The sequence below is a fragment of the Neophocaena asiaeorientalis genome, unplaced genomic scaffold (assembly GCF_003031525.2).
Source record: "Neophocaena asiaeorientalis asiaeorientalis breed wild unplaced genomic scaffold, Neophocaena_asiaeorientalis_V1.1 scaffold230, whole genome shotgun sequence".
Classification (NCBI taxonomy): Eukaryota; Metazoa; Chordata; class Mammalia; order Artiodactyla; family Phocoenidae; genus Neophocaena; species Neophocaena asiaeorientalis.
In genome coordinates this window covers 3,266,323-3,283,724 of record NW_020175186.1, presented here as the reverse complement: position 1 = coordinate 3,283,724, position 17,402 = coordinate 3,266,323, and the positions used below count along the sequence as shown (strand labels likewise).

The 17,402-nt window shown below is 39.0% G+C and overlaps 1 protein-coding gene across 3 annotated transcripts in view; it reads right to left on the bottom strand.

Annotated features, from left to right (window-relative positions):
- Positions 1 to 17,402, bottom strand: part of NELL1 (neural EGFL like 1) — an 844,123-nt gene that overhangs the window by 44,164 nt on the left and 782,557 nt on the right. For all 3 annotated transcript variants that reach the window (XM_024764657.1, XM_024764658.1, XM_024764659.1), the window contains one exon: positions 236 to 429. In XM_024764657.1, the coding sequence (XP_024620425.1) occupies positions 236 to 429 (194 nt within the window). The remainder of the gene's footprint in view (positions 1 to 235; positions 430 to 17,402) is intronic.

The window sequence follows — 17,402 nt, the reverse complement described above, 5'->3', positions numbered from 1 at the left end:
CCCCCCGGGGTTCAGCAGTCTCTGCAACCCTATACCTCACTTTTCATTCCAAGCAGGTCTGCCTGCCACTCAGCAGCATCATTAGCTGTAGCTAGGATTAGAACAGGAGAAGTCTTTTCAGGAATCACGGGAGACCCATGACTCAACCACCTGGGGGAAAGACACGGGGAGGGAGAGCAGAGGGGGAGGGAGAGAAAGAACAGTGACAATCTCCGCCGCACCACGTTAGCCTCACCTTGCAGGAACAGACAGTACACCTGTCTTCTTTCAGAGTCCACACCTGCCCATTGTGCTTCAGTCCTCCTTCGTGGGGGCAGTCACCAGAGCAGGAAGGCCCAGAGGGACAGAGGCAGTCGAAGCCCCCTGCCAGGTTGACGCAGGCAGAATCATTCCAACAGGTATGAGTTCTTAAGGCACATTCATCAATGTCTGCAATGAAGAAAGCATGGAGCTTTAGAGTTCGGTCAAGACGATCATTAGAAAATAATCATCACTTATAATAGCATTAGTTAACATTATTGAGTGTTTGCCTTGTGCCAAGTACTGTGCCAAGCTGTTCACATGCAGCTGAGGCTCATATAAGTTAAATAACATGTTCACTGTCAGATAGCTAATAAGTGGCCAGTCTGGGACTCAAACCCACAGCTGTCAGACTCTAATTACTAAATTATCCAGGAGCAACTCTGAACTGCGTTTAGGATATTCTCAAGAACTATACCATCCAGAGGCCATAAATACTGCTAATTCGTTAACAGTATGGATACACCCATGGAGATCTGGGTCTTATAGAAAAAATGTGCATAGATTAGCCACTGAGTAGGAAGGAGTGGGCAATTAGGGCAAAACGAGTGAGCAATTAGGGCAACCCTGAGCCAATTAGGCTGCCCCCAGATCCTGGGGCCAAGGTTGAAAGAAAAGGAAATAATTCTTGGAGGATGCCTTGCCTAATCAAAAACTCACCACCCTAATGGCTAGCAACATTTTTGCTCACACAAGAAAACATCTGAGAGCTACAGTTAGGATATGGCATGAATGCTGATGAAAGACACCATATATTTTGCTGTTTTTCATTGACAGCCAAGTATGGAAGGAAAACATAAATCCAGTAGCCCTCCCTGACATTCAGGGCTCTGGTGACCTTAACATCTCAAACACATAGCTGTCCAGCCCTGGTTTGAGTCCCTTCTCTGCAGACAATCTATTACTGCACAAGGCAGCCTATTCTATCTTTGAATAACTCTTTTAGAAATGTCTTCCTTTTGAATTATGGTTTTCTCAGGGTATATGTCCAGTGGTGGGATTGCTGGGTCATAAGGTAGTTCTGTTTTTAGTTTTTTAAGGAACCTCCACACTGTTCTCCATAGTGGCTGTTTCAATTTACATAATTCAAAAAGAGTTATGTTCCATAATGTTCATTGCAGCTCTATTTACAATAGCCAGGACATGGAAGCAACCTAAGTGTCTATCGACAGATGAATGGATAAAGAAGATGTGGCACATATATACAATGGAATATTACTCAGCCATAAAAAGAAATGAAATTGAATTATTTGTGGTGAGGCGGATGGACCTAGCGTCTGTCATACAGAGTGAGGTAAGTCAGAAAGAGAAAGACAAATACTGTATGCTAACACATAAAAATGGAATCAAAAAAAAAAAAAAAAGAAAAAGGTTCTGATGAACCTAGGGGCAGGACAGGAATAAACATGCAGACATAGAGAATGGACTTGAGGACACGGGGAGGGGGAAGGGTAAGCTGGGACAAAGTGAGAGAGTGGCATGGACATATATACACTACCAAATGTAAAACAGATAGCTAGTGGGAAGCAGCCACATGGCACAGGGAGATCAGCTCCGTGCTTTGTGACCACCTAGAGGGGTGGGATAGGGAGGGTGGGAGGGAGACGCAAGAGGGAGGAGATATGGGGATATATGTATATGTATAGCTGATTCACTTTGTTATAAAGCAGAAACTAACACACCATTGTAAAGCAATTACACTGCAATAAAGATGTTTAAAAAAAAGTCTTCCTTACATTGAAATAAAAAATATTATCTAGTAACTTCTACTTAGGTACTAGTTCTGAGGTCACTCAAGCAAAGTCTACTTGATTTTTCTTATGACAATTTTTATGGTATTTGAAAACATTAGCCATTTGTCTATCATGTCATTTGTCTTCTCCACTGATTAATCTACTGCCAAGTCCTTCAAATATCTTTCAGGTGACAATGTTGAGTTCAACACATTTTTACCGAAAGTCTGCCATGCACCAGGGTTCTTTGCACACTGGTACTATAAACGTTGGCAACGACTTGTAAGACACTGTCCTCATGAAGGTGATAAAGGAGGAACACAGCAGTATATATATATATATAACTGTTGGTAGGCTACTGAACGGTAGGCTTGACTGCTGTGGTAGGTGAGAATAGGAACAGTATAAATTAACTTACTCTTCACCATAAAATTCATGTTAAATATGTATAAAATTGTAGGCATTTGTTTAAGAATTATGGAACTAAATTACAGAAAAATAATTTAAGTGCCATTTCCCCCTAAAGTGCTCAAAGGCATAATATCAATTTTACTGCTAATATATATATATATTACATATATATATTTATAATATACTATATACATAGTTTCAAAGTTTTTCAGCATTCTTTTTCACAAGTCATGTCACATAACTGCAGGATAGGAATAGTTGTTTTCACTTTACAAAAGAAGAAACCAAGTTACAGAGATGGCTATGTGGTCACACAGCTAGTACCCGTTAGAGCAAAGACTGTGTCCTGGGCCTTCTGAAAGGTACACTGGAGTTCTTTCCACTACACTGTGCCAACTCAAGGTCTAAAGGCTTCTTTCAGCATACTAGAATATTCTGTGGTTTTATATACTTTCAACTACTTTGCCCTCTAGATACTGCAACTCATTCTCAAAGATAAAATATTCCATGGATCCTCTTCAGCATTTTTAGCTGAAATTCTGAGAATGATACAATATGATTACTCAGTCAAAGTTTGGTAGAATTTAAAACTATTGCGACTTAAAAATAATGGAAACAAATGACCTCTCTTCCCTCACTGACTGGATGCTTCACAGCCGTGGTACAAAGCAGAAGATGTTAAGGAATTCCAACAATATTTCTAAGACCTAGTTCATTATAAGATTTATTATTTTTGTCTTTGTTCTACCAATTGTAGGCTCAGTCGAGACATTTAGTTAATGAATAATTATTCCTCCTTTGAAAACTGTGGAAATGATCCCAAATTATGCTATCATCTAGATTCCAAGTCAACTACAATCAGACCTCAATTACTTCCTCATTATTCCTGGTCAACACATATGACCATAGGGTGCTCCCACCTAGAAGCCTCTCTCATCTTCCCAGCCTTCTTCCTCTACTCCAATTCTTCCCAACAAAAAGTAGCATCGAATGCGGGAGTCAGGAGGTCACTCATGTTCGAAACTCTCCCATTTAATTGAGTGCTTATTATGTACCAGTCATTTTGCACATCACACTGTATGTCCTTGGTCACATTATTAAGTCTCTCTGACCCTCAATTATCAGCTGTATAAAACCATACCCACCTAATCCATTGTCTTTTGAAAATAAAACCAGATAACATAATAAGTACTCAAAAATATTTGTTTCTTGATTTAATGAATGTGAATGATTAAGATCAAGTTCAAGCCCTACCTCCTCAGTTAAGCATCTCCCAATATGATGCCAGTTTATAGTAATTATTCACCTTCTCTGAACACTCATTGCAATGATAGTTGGTGGTACATGGCTTACTGTTTAGGTATATGCTATCTTGGAACAATACTAAAGTGGTATGTTTGCACTATTCTCACTCCTCAATTTTTGCTGAAAGTAACAAAACATTGTCTTATACTTCTCTCATCACATTTATAATCTAGTTTGTATCTCTAGGAGATACAGATAGAGAGTAACTTGATGATAGCTAGCTAGGTGGCTCATCACATATATAATCATAAAAATAACATTCAGATTTCTTTGAACTCAGTTCAGATTTTCATCCTTATCACCAGGACTATTGCATTAGTCTCCTATCTGGTCTCAACTGACTCCAGACACTTCTCACTCTAATTCAGTGATTTTTTTGATTGTGGGCACAACGGAAATATTTGGAGATTGTGGGCAAAATAGAAATATTTGGCGAGCCTTTTAAAAGTACTGGAGCCCAGGCTTACCACCACTAGAACTGGATTTAATTGACATAAATTAGGATCCAGACACCTGGGCTCTGTTCAGCCAGAGGAGAATCACTGCTCTAAATACCCTCTACAGGGTAGTGGTGTTCTAAAAATCAAACCTGTCCGTGTCATTCCTCTGCCTGCCACTTCTCTGTGGTTCTCTGATGCTTATAATAGAAAGTTCAATCTCCTGGCATACATATAAGCCCCGATTTAGTACTTCAGTTTTTACCTTCTGTCTCTTCCCCTTTCTCTTCAAAAGCAATGGGTGACCTACAAACAGACCATGGTGTTTCCTCTGCCTGTGCCTTGGAACATGCCTTTTCTAATTATGGGAGTACTCCCCCCACCCATCTCTGTTTCTTAGCCCCTATGGAACGGGTGGAGTATACATTAATTGATAAGGTAAGCATTTCCCTTCCTGTGCTATCTTCACTCCCATGCATTCTTCAAGATCAAGACCAAGCATCACCATCCCTCATTCTGCACGACAGTCACTATTGACCTTTTGCTTTCTCTGTACCTTGCACACACACCACGCTATCCTTGCATTCATCTCTTGGGAGCTCCATGTTTAATTTATCCATGGCTCATAGAGAGATGGTGAGCTCATTGAGGGCAGGGACTAAATCTTTTTCCTTTTTCTCTTCTCAGTACCAAGTACAACAAAATATACTGTGGACATGCAATGTATTTATTTAGCTTGCTTAAATCCAGGAATTTTACAGCCCAATACTACTATAAAGCCTACCTTGCCAAAATTTGGTCTTTGGGGTGTTCAATAAGCATAAGACACAACCGCAACCCTTCCCTTCAGGGAACACATTTTATTGTTGACTTTTCATCAGGAAAAGCTCTTGGGTCTAGTTCAAAGTACCACAAATTCAGTGTGGTTTCAGTAGTAACCACACTGAAATAGGAAGGCCACCTTTCCTCCTCCCTCCACATCCCATTTTCCTGTCAAATGCTTAAGGGGACAAGGGCAGGGAAAGACTCATCAACAAATCACCCCAGGAATTATCTGGAAGATTAATTTCAACAGGTCCACAACCAGTGGCTACAAAAGGATCTTTAATTTATGGTCTCCTCTAAAATAACCTCTGAATTGTCAATTAGTGCCCAGCTATAATATGCTATTTTAACATTTGTTTATTTTGCATTTGCAAAGTTACAAGCATTGGCAGTGTTCCCTCTCATAAATTAAGAAGCCTGAGCAAAAAGATAGATACACTTGGGGTGCATAATAAAAACGGGGTTCGAAACCTGGATTTGCTTTTGCTGCTCCAGAATGAAAAGATTTCACAGTTGAATACAGGACCGTATTGCCTACAGAATTCCATGTAATTGCTTTACTTATGACGCAGAAATCGAATTCTGCTTCCATACAATTTAACAGATTTATGGAAAGCCAGATGTTAGCAATTATGGAAACTGACATTATTCATATTCTTGGTAATACAGACCTGTTTGCTCTGCACAAAGCCAGCTTAATCTATTATACATATCCCAAGGCATCCAAAGGGAAGAGGCACCCTATTTACATATTGCAACTGTTGTTCTCTGCTGAGCAAACACAAAGACATTCACCCGTGATACTTACCCAAATCATCAGACAGGCCTCCAATGACAAAGAGGCAATGAAACAAAAATCAGGCAAAATATTCCATACTCAAATCTATAACCATTAAAGTGTACTTGTTTTTTCTCATTGTAAGTAATGGCTCTCTGTGATTTCCTTGTGTTTCTCCTTGTAAATTCATTATTTAAATGCCCCCGTGCTAGGATGAGAACATTTTCAATAAAATCCCACAGCTAGGCTTACATTAGAACTAATTTTCTTGCACTGACATTTTCACAATTTCTGAGAACTATTATTATTGTACTCAATTTTGCCTAAAAAAAATCTAGTTGTGCCTAGATGATCTGCTTTGTTCTTTAATTTGAAGTTCTTAGGTTACTTGCACATGTAAAAAAAAATACAATTCAGAGATGTTTATATCAACAGCAATCAAACCAGTCCCAACCTAGCTCCAAACAATTTTCCTAGTCTTCAAGAAAAAAAAGCCTCTGCAGAACTTTTAATAGCATAAAAACTGTAATGGTACCTGCCTCAGGAGCTGAAACTTCTACAAGTTGATTTCAGAGATCAAGGGAAACAGTTTTTTCCAATGGTTTGGTAGAAGTTAGGTCAAAGGAATGATCTTTTTCATTTCATTACCCCATCTTCTTCCTTGAATAACTTCTGCAACACATCTAGACTTACTTTCCAACTCCAGACAGGTGATATGTCAGAAAACAAAATTTAACCTGGGGTTTGAATATCCAGCTGTGTGTGTTCTGACTTGGAAATCATTACCAGACATTAGCAGCTTGGAAATGAGAACAGAGCTTGGGGGTTTATTAATGATAGACAAGATAGAGCACAGATGCCACTCCCATAGCTAAAGCAGCATTGCTTCTCTCACAGTGGCAGAGAGAAAACTGCAGGGGAAAATATACATACTGCACATCAGCAAAATAAGTGAAAGAAACAAGTAGAGAAAATCTGAGGTCTGAGATGGCTTGCAAAATACAAGGTTAATGAGATTTTAAGCATAGGAAGTTTCAGGCCCAGAACAAGAGAGGTGACAGCCATGCTCTATGTGTGCCAGTCACATCACACTTTGGTATCACGTTCCCTTTAGAGCACAGACTATTAAGAGTGGGGCTGACATACTTAGGACACATCAGAAGAGGTCCACCAGCATAGTGATGGGCTCAAACTCATCTCAACTGAATGAAACATGAGGTGTTCAGCCTGAAAGGTAAAGACTGAAAGAAGAGATCAGTGAGCTATAGTTTTGTCTATTTGAGATGCTATCGTGATGTCTCTTAGGAAGAAGTTCCAATGTCCCTCCAGCGTTAACGCTTCAGTCTTTATAGTTCCAGCTTCCAGCCTTTCTTGAGTTAGGAAGAAATGTGTCCTTGTGGTGTTTCTTTACTGCTCAGTGTGTAATTGTGTTTTTCTCCAATGGGTCTTCTCCTTTAACTGAGCAGACTCTCTGAGCAAAAGAAAGGAACACTTTGTCTCAGCTCACTCTTTCCTTATCTCTTCCTTAAATCGAGGTCTTACGTCCTAGGGCCTACAACCAGCAGCTCCCTCCATTTATGCATCTTTGTCCTCTCCTAAATATTTGCAAGCTTCCACGTGACTCTCTTTTCAAAGCCTAAATCCTAAAGGTTCTCATGATCATTAGTTTGCAAAAGCATTACCCTTCATGTAAATATTGTTATTTTATTTCAGTCTAAGAGCTCTCTACTTGATCCTTGTGGGATATGATGTTGCCTTATTTATCCTCTTACCTCTTCATTCATCCAATCACTAATAATCAATCATCAATCACTTAACTAATTACACATATTTATTGAGCATCCACTCTGTCTTAAACATAGTGCTAAAGACTGGGGATAAAATGGGTAAAGGATACAGCCCTTTAAGTAAGGACCTTATAGTCTTCTCCCATTTTTAAAGTTATTGACATTTTCCAAGGTGCCATCTCTGGTCATCGGTTCTCTTTCTCCTCAATGAAAGCAGCATAAGATACCAATTTAAAGCTTAAGCCTTGGAATTCAGCAGCTGTGCGTACAAGTTAACATGGCCCGTTGTCCCAGTTTCCCTGGGACTGAGGGGGGTCCCTGAGATAGGTGACTTTCAGTGATAAAACTGGGAAAGTTCTAGGCAAATGGAGCAAATAAGTCAACTGCACTCCAGTCCTACCCCTGCAACTTATTTACCCAACATCTGGAAAATTTACCTAACATCTCTAAGCCTTAGTCCTATCATTTGAAATTGTGGATAAAAAAACATGCCCTGGGATAATCTGGTAATTTGAGTAAGCACATAATACAATGCTTATCATAGAGTAATTGTTCAAAAATGATTAGCTGTTGTTATTGTTCTTGTTTCTTTATTTTTTTCTCTCCTGGATTTCATCTCAGCTTATGAATTCCATTGCACTCTCTCTTCAGAATATACCTGAGCTCTTATTATGAAGCCAACCCACACCTTCATCTGTTTACTGAGGGATTTCCACTTGAATTCTGAACTCTCACACAAATTCTCATACATTTGATCTGTACTTCGGCCAGCCAAATCCAGAAATGCTAACACTCCAAGTTCTCTCTGAGCCCTAATTGGTAAATCCGGTGTATTAAGTGACTAATACCAAACGAATATAGTTTACTGACACTTTACAAACTTGCCTTGGTCACTGACTACATTTTTTTCTAGGCTGTACAAATTAAGGTGTTTTAGTGCAGATGAAGAAAACAGTTCCTTCTAGGTATGAAAACAAGAGTAGAATACAGGCAGAGCAGCCTCCTAAATTAACAAAGTTGGCTTGCTTTTGCCATGAACAAGTCATGCTTCTTTAACTAGTGATTACATCTGTTTAAAATCAGTACAATTCTGAACCGTGCAGAGAATAAATAAAAAATCTATAAATATTGAAATACTATCCAAAGGAAATTTTACTGCAAGGAGAAGCTACAGTATTGACGCCAGCAAACTTCTTAGATATATATGTTTTTACATATCTGCTTATGGGTAGGAGGGTAGGTTGTGTTATAGCTGCATCTGCATCTCACAGAGTACAACAGAGATGTTTTTACAAATGCCTAACACCGGGCTATGCATTACACATCTATTGTTACATTCATTTTACTGCTTAATCTCTTTAACAAAATTTCACCCTCAACTGAAAAGAACAACACTCCGGCCCTTCAGTTTTCTTTCTTTTTTTTTCTCAACATTTTTATTGGAGTATAATTGCTTTATATTGTTGTGTTAGTTGCTGGTATATAACAAAGTGAATCAGCTGTATGTATACATATATACCCGTATCCCCTCCCTCTTGTGTCTCCCTTCCACCCTCCCTATCCCACCCCTCTAAGTGGTCACAAAGCACCGAGCTGATCTCCCTGTGCTAGGCAGCTGCTTCCCACTAGCTATCTATTTAACATTCGGTAGTGTATATATGTCCATGCCACTCTCTCACTTCGTCTCAGCTTACCCTTCCCCCTCCCACTGTCCTCAAGTCCATTCACTACATCTCAGTCTTTATTCCTGTCCTGCCCCTACGTTCTTGAGAATAATTTTTTCTTTTTTCTTTTCTCAAGATTGCTTTGGCTATTCGGGGTCTTTTGTGTTTCCATACAAATGGTGAAATTTTTTGTTCTAGCTCTGTGAAAAATGCCATTGGTAGTTTGATAGGGATTGCTTTGGGTAGTATAGTCATTTTTCACAATGTTGATTCTTCCAATCCAAGAACATGGTATATCTCTCCATCTGTCTGTATCATCTTTAATTTCTTTCATCAGTGTCTTACAGTCTTCTGCATACAGGTCCTTTGTCTTCTTAGGTAGGTTTATTCCTAGGTATTTTATTCTTTTTGTTGCAGTGGTAAGTGGGAGTGTTTCCTTAATTTCTCTTTCAGATTTTTCTGAAGAGAAAAATCTGGCATTTGTGTATAAGAATGCCAGAGATTTCTGTGCATTAATTTTGTATCCTGCTACTTTACAAATTCATTGATTAGCTCTAGTAGTTTTCTGGTGGCATCTTTAGGATTCTCAGTGTTCCACAGAGAAAAACAGTAGCCTTGAAAATAGTCACAGCTCTGCGATGGCTTTTTTTTTCCTTTGTGCTTAGTTGGGTTTCACCCGCTCACAGCGGGCCACGTGCAGAGGCCTCGCATCTGGCTCTTCTGGCCGGAGTTGCTACTGTGGAATCTGCTCTTCGGTTTTATGTTACCTATATGTCCTTTATGTTACCTTGTATGCTTAGCTGGGAATGTACTTTTCTATCTTCGTTATTCATTCAGAAGTAATATTGTGGTCTTATTTATCTTTGTGTTTCCCACAGCACCTTTTACAGTGCCTTTCGTCTACTTAGACATGCATAAACAGGTGTTAAATTTGAATCTGATGGATCAACCCTTGTCCTTTGGGGGCCTCAGTTTTCTCTTTAATAAAATATACGGTTTATATAAAATACTTTCTATGGTCTTGTCCATTTTCATCTTTATATGATTACTTTTCACCTTTGCAGGACTGAGCTTGTAATTCCAGTGTTACAATATGACTGGTGACAAATGGAGAACAGGATGGAAATGAATGGAAGAACACAGTTTCAGGATAACAAAGAGATTTCTTAGAATTAAACCATTTTCTTGGACATTTACTGTTTATTGAAATATCCCTAGTCTCTCTTAATGAGTATTTGCAAGCAGGTGCTGAAGAGAGAAAGTAATGAAGGGAACGGCATGGTTTTTCTGTTTCATTGAAGCCTGGCAATGTTACCCTTAGTGACAAATATGGATGGGGAATCCAGCCAAGTGAAAACCAAAACTAACTCTCTATTTTAACAAATCATTCTCTCAAGCAAGTTGACAGATGAGAAATAACTTCTTCTCTTCTATGCCAAGGAAAGGCTGTAGGCACATAGAGGTTACAAACTAATTTCATTTACTACTAGAAGCATCCTGCAGCTTACATAGAAATCAAAGGTCAAACACCATTGTCAGTGGTACAATTCAAAACCAGGTCTCAATCTAAATAACACGAGATTCAGGTTACAGACCCTAAGAATTCAAAGACTGCCCATGTCTCTTAGTTATTATCTCTTTTTACCACTCTCTTTATTATGGTCCCTGATTTCTAGGAAGGGGTCAAAGCTTTTCCAAAAGCTTTGTCCCAGCAGAAGGCAAGTTAGGACATTGATCTAGGACAAAGATCTGGGTCACCATGCCAAGAAGGGCAGCATCTACAGAGAAGACTAACATGCTATAAATAAATCTTAATGTGATCTCACGGTGTCTTTTCTTGGATGATTCCTTCTCTTTCATCTTCTTTCTCTCTTCATATTTCTTCTCTTAATGAACTGATTTGGTAAAAATAGACTTGGGGCTGCCTCCTGTTTTAGAAGGGACAGTCTCTGGAAAGACCTAGAAGGCTTTTGTGAGAGTCAAAGGAAAAATGAGGCAAAGAGTAGGCAACTTGAACCCACTCTGCCCTAGACTTTCTGTTTATTTTGAATTTGTCGTTCTGTGTTTTTTACCTTACAGGAGCTAAAACCATAAGAGCCCAAACTAAGTTTGTTTCTAGTGAAAAGCAAAGGAGCCCATAGATTAAAATTCTCTCCCTGAGCAAACTCTAGTCAGGCTCCTCTGAGCCCTTTTCTTGACCAGGCCTCAACCTGGGCCTATAAACCCTGCAGACTCTTAGCACAAATAATTTTGTCCACCCAACATGAGAAAAATTAACAAACACTAGCATAGTTTCCAGCAGCTCAAGGCAGCATCAATTAAGTAATGGCTCCAGTCCCTTTAGGATCCTGCATGGGAAAGCTCAAGGTTGCAGAAGAATTTTCTGCTGTTCCAGCTAACACCTGAATGAAGATAGGCCCCCATCACCCCTCCCAGTCTCTGTAGGAGAGTAGAAACCTAACTTCAGTAACAGCTGGTTAACAAACCCAGATGGGATTCATATGGACCAACACCTTTTCCTGCTTTTTGTAAATTTCCACTTCCTTATTTCTACTCAAGCCCCCACTTTCCTCTTTCCAACTCCCGCATTTTCCTTTTAGAATGCCCAGTCACCTCTGCACAAATCTAAGTTGCATTCAATTCACACTGGACCCTCTTCTCTATTGCAGTAGCTTACTGCTGATTAAAATCTGTCCTTACCACTTGGAGTCTGATTTTATTTATCTTTGACATGACTCAAGCTGCTCGAATATAAACAAAAGGAATTCCTGCAGTTCATTTGTGGTCCAGCTCAGCTCCTCAGAGTAAGCAGCAGTTAGGGTCAGTGTCCTCATTAATAATAGAAATGATTGCTTTGAGAGTCCTTTTATTAATTCAGTTATTCAACAAATATTTATTGAGCACATATGATATGCTACACACTGTTCTAGGCATTGGGAATACTATTGCAAACAAAACAGACAAAATTCCTGCTCCTGGGACGGTAAAATTTTAATGGAGCAGGCAAACAGTGGATAATTCTTTACATGTATCTTTTTAGGAAACTGCGGATGCTTTGATATCCCAGCCTTGACTCATTGAGTCATGTTGACATGTCTTTATGAAACAGATTTCTATCTTTTTACTATGTATAATAACAATTTATTATACTCGTATACACTGTACTCCTTAGGGTTTTCAAAATCCTTTCAAATCATGATCTACTTTGTCCTTTCAAAAAAACTTCTTAGAATGTTAGCATTACCGTGTTCTCCCATTAAAAGAACCAAGCAGAGGGTCAAATGATCATTGCTTCTCAAACATTTCTACCGAGTTTATCTCTATGGTAGGAAAGAGTGAACGCTCACTTTTCTGAATCCTGGACATACATAAAAGGGAAACCGTGGGTCTGAAATGTATTTGAGGTTTCATATTTTCTATTTTAAAAACTATTTTTCCTGCTAGTTTTTCAATCCAGCCATTTAGTCAGGATTATGATAGAAAGATCATTTTCCCCTCAAACCATTGAGCAAAGCAAGACTCCTCATCTAGCTCTGGGTACCCTTTCAGCAATACCTGTACCCCAGTATAAGAAATTCGGGAACATGCTCAGGGCTTACAGCTAGTAAGTTTCTGAGTTAGGACACAAACAGAGGCATCTTTACTTCAGGTCAGGCTTGTCCCACATCATCACATGATGGCAGGCTCCCAAGTCTGTAGAAAACAAACTTTCTGCAAAGACCAAATGGTAAATCTCCAACACAGCAGCCAAGACATAGACCCTCCAAATATGAACTGATGCTCACTATATGTAAAAGGTAATACCAAAACAACGAAGGCAAGGTCCCTCTTTAAAAAAAATTACAATTAATTGAAGCACACAGAATGCTCACCATCCACCCCATAGTGTAGCTTACTCAGCCCTCTCCATCTCTACTGCTTGGGCTATTACAGTAGCACCTTCCTGTTTTCCCTGCCTCGGCCTCTTCAAAGAGAGACTAGATTAATAGATCACACCATTCTCTCACTATCTCAAGGGCTTTTTAGCAGGAAAATGACCCAGTTTGAGCTGCTACAAGGTAATATTTCTAGGAATTGGCAGAAAATTGAATTTGAATCAATATTTTACTCATATGTATCCCTAAACTAACTGCTTTAGTAAGTCATATCAATTTCTCAGCTGAGAAATTTTACTCACTGTGTGGCAGAGAACAGACCTCTCTGTTCTTCATTGTCTCTTTCTGTAAAATGAGGAATCATACCGAAACTGAAGAGTTGTTGTGAGAACTACAGGCCAGAATGTTAGCACACAGGAGTTGCTTGATAATAATCATGATCAAAAGCCATCTAATTCTGATGGCCTCACTTTTTTCAGAAGAAAGACGTTCTAAGCAAAAGGAACAGGAGAAGCAAAATTGCACAGATGTAGGAGATCACAATGATGCACGTCTGATAGAGGGTCTGAAACTTTGTGGGAAACACTATTCTATTTACATAGCTATCTTTTATATTAAAAATAGCTACTTAAAAAGTATCAGGGTTGTCGCAACAAAATAGATGTTTCAACAACCTTTAGAGACACTAATATTTATGAAATAATTCAAAACTTTCAACTCCTTAGCTTAGAACACAAGACCCTTCATAATCTAGTCTCTACTTTTTATTTCCAGGGCTCCTTTCTTGCCATTCCTCACCCATAACATGACCATATATATCATGTGCTTCATCCACAATGGAAATCTCACCATCCTTTGAACATAATTAGATCTCTTCCATGATTCTGTCTCCAATCAGACTACTATTCCTGCCTGGAATACTTAATATCTACTTTGTCTGGAAAACTTCCTTCTCATCCTATAGACCCTGTGAAAAATATCATATTTTCTGTGAAAAATTCCCGTATACATTGCCATCCCCACATGCCCCAACCCTAAGAGGAGTTAGTCAATTTCTCATCAGTCTGTCTGTCTATCTATCTATCTATTATCTATGATAAATGGTTTTTATTGTATGGAAATGTGATAGAGACTTAGGGTTTACTACTTCTGAACACACAGAGAATTATACTTCCCTGAACTCATACATTCAGACTGGGCTGTACAGCTATTTCTAGCCAATGGCTTGTAAGCAAACATAATGTGTGTGGCTTTCAGGTCAAATAATTTCAGCAAGAGACCCTCAAGTGCTGGATCCTGATGTTTAAGCAGTGGTTTTTACCTTGCTGGAGTTAGTGTCATTCTGAGATCCGAGTGAAAAATATGGTTCTGCTTCCTCCAAAAGATGCATGTACACACATATACACACACTTGCATACAGATTCAGGGCATTCACGGATCCCTCTGAAGCCTTTCAATGAAACAAAAAACCAAACTGGTTTTCAAAGATGAGTGGGCATCAGAATCAACTAACGGGGGAGCATTATAAAACAGATCACCGGTCCACTGCCAAACTTGCTGATTCAGTAGGTCGGGGGGCGGGTGGAGAATTTTCATTTCTAACAGCTTCCTAAGTGATGATGATCCTGCTGGTCTGAGGATCACACTTTTAGAACCTCTGCCCTAAGCTACATGAAACTGAGTTCACAGGAAGTAATGTTAAGAAACTATTTTTAGGAATACCCCCCTGTCATTCTAGTGTCACTCATGTGGGACTAACTCCTCAGGAAGAAAGGAAAAGAAAGTCACTTAAAACTCATGAAGAAGATTTTGCATGGTGTTAGCTTCAAGATCCTGTGTAGGAGGAAATCAAAGTGCTTCTGTTGTTGCCTGATCTTTGTAAAAATGCCAAGTTCATATTCAAAGAGAAGACCTTAAAGAAAACCATAATTGCATTGAAAAGTACTTATTTTAGGGAAAAATATCACTTTTTCTTTGTATATCATACAACTGTTACTCCTTCTGTATGAGCCACTGCACGACCCCACCCCCCCCATCTCCAATACAGCCTTCCTCACAGCTGCCATCTGACTTGCTTCCTTTTCTCAGAACTCCCACTGGGCTGATTCATGCAAAGTAGAATTGTCATGGAGCACCCCAGAGACCTGCATCACCCCTCTTTACATCCCCAGAGCCTAAAGAGGCAACTGGCTTCTAATTACTCCTTCTGAGTTATTGTGGCCTGAGACATCAAATTACCAAGTCTTCATTTACCACAGTGGAAAGGAAAGCAATCTTCTTGGTATCATTTAAAAAATTACAGGTTAGGCTGGTAATACATGAAGGAGATAAATACTTATTCAAAGAAGAAATATGTTTGTCAAAAACATAAGGACTGGGACCATTCAGCTTAGGGACAAAACAGCTATGCCCCAATAAGCCTTTAGAAGATCACTCAGTACAGGACAGTAGAGTTGAGTGATTTACATTTTTAATGATCACAGGAAAAAAAGAATGCAAGAGACAAAAGGTCATATATTCAAATGATTTTCTTATAGCAAAATTAAATAATAATATAAAAAATTGCTGGTACTTAAAGGACAAGTATTATGCCCAAAAACATTTTGTTGCAGAACTGAAAAAAAAAAACAAAAACCCTCTTTTGAACAGCACACTATTCAATGATACTGAACAAATAAGGTTTTCTAAAAATTGTTAGAGTAGGCTATATTCATTTTTTCAGCTGAGCTTTCAGTTAGCATATTCTATGAAGTGCCAAATCCATAGGATGCCTAGGAGGAAAAATAGGGTTTAAAGCCAAATAAATTCTGGACACTCTCAATGTAAAGGCTCTGAAAAGTCCTGCAGTTGATAAACCACCTCAACTCTATTTAGAATTTCCCAGATGTATTTACTAGTAAAGCCTTGGCAGCAAAATATCCCAGCATTAGTGCCCTAAGATCCAGACTTTGATAAATGCTCTGTTGGAGGCATCACCCCAGTCTGGTCTTAACCACTGATGTCAACTGCAGGGAAAAGGAAAAGCTTCAATTAGTCACAATCACTTTGTTCTTGCTCTCTTTTGCCAGGCAGAAACCGGTCTCCAGTCAAAAGTATAGGCCTACGAAGCAGGGCTGTGCTTTATAGTTCAATGTAGCTGGGGACAGGAGATAGCAAACAGCCACACCTCAGCAGCTGAGCGGAGTGCGAGCCAGCTGCAGCGCTTCAGGTATGCCTGTCTTTCTGACTCATAAGCTCTGGATCTTCATGACTGTGACCTGATACCATGTAGCAATATTAGAAGTTCCCATAGCCTTGAGGCAACTCTCAGAAGGGGAACACACTGACAATTGTTTATACTCAGGTGACCTCTTAGATGGCCATCATCCTAGATCTCTCTCTTTTGTTCAGATATGTGATGACCCCCCAGAATACATTGGTATGGAGTAAAACCTTAGTTCCTTCTGTACACACATGTAAGATAAACTAAATTTAAAAATTATGGACGTAATACCAGGTATGTATCTATAAGCACACAGTGAAGTAGAAAATGAGGCAATTATCTGAATAATGATCACTACTCACACCTTAATTTAATCCTTTTGTAAATTATCTACAATTAATATACAATTGACAGAGGCCATTGGGGGAGTAGAAAGAACACGGGCTCTTTCACACATGGCTGCGCTGCTTGACGTGTTTCTCCTCATTTGCTACCTACAAGGGGTTTTTGAAAGTGAAATGACACACAGTTGGCATTCAATAAATAAAAATGTGGCTTTTATAGTACCATTTTTTGCAGCAAGATTTTAATGGGCAATAAAGAAAGTAATATTCCTGTTGCTTAATATTTCAAAAATATTAAACATGTACACAGTTCCTAGAAAGGACGTTGATTAACCCTTTCTGGAAGAAGAAATCTACCAGTTAATAGCTGGATGACCATGGGCAATTTATGGAACATCTATGTGCCTCAGTTTCTTTGTCCATAAAGTAGAGACTATCAAAATTCCCACCCGATGAAGCTGTTTTGAGGATAAAATGAGTTAGAAAATGTGAAGTTTTTAGAAGAGTGACTAGAACATGAAGTAATCAATCTTCCCTATTATTAATATTTATTTTTTATTTTTATATCTATAAACCACATAAACCCTTCCATCCTTCAAGTCTAATCACCCCCGTGCAATCTGGTATGACTGTTCTTTGATCCTCTCTAAGCACTCTCCTCCCTAATTACCTACATACAGTGTTGACCCTATAATTTTACAGTTAATTATAAGATTATAACCTGTATCAGAATGCTATTGG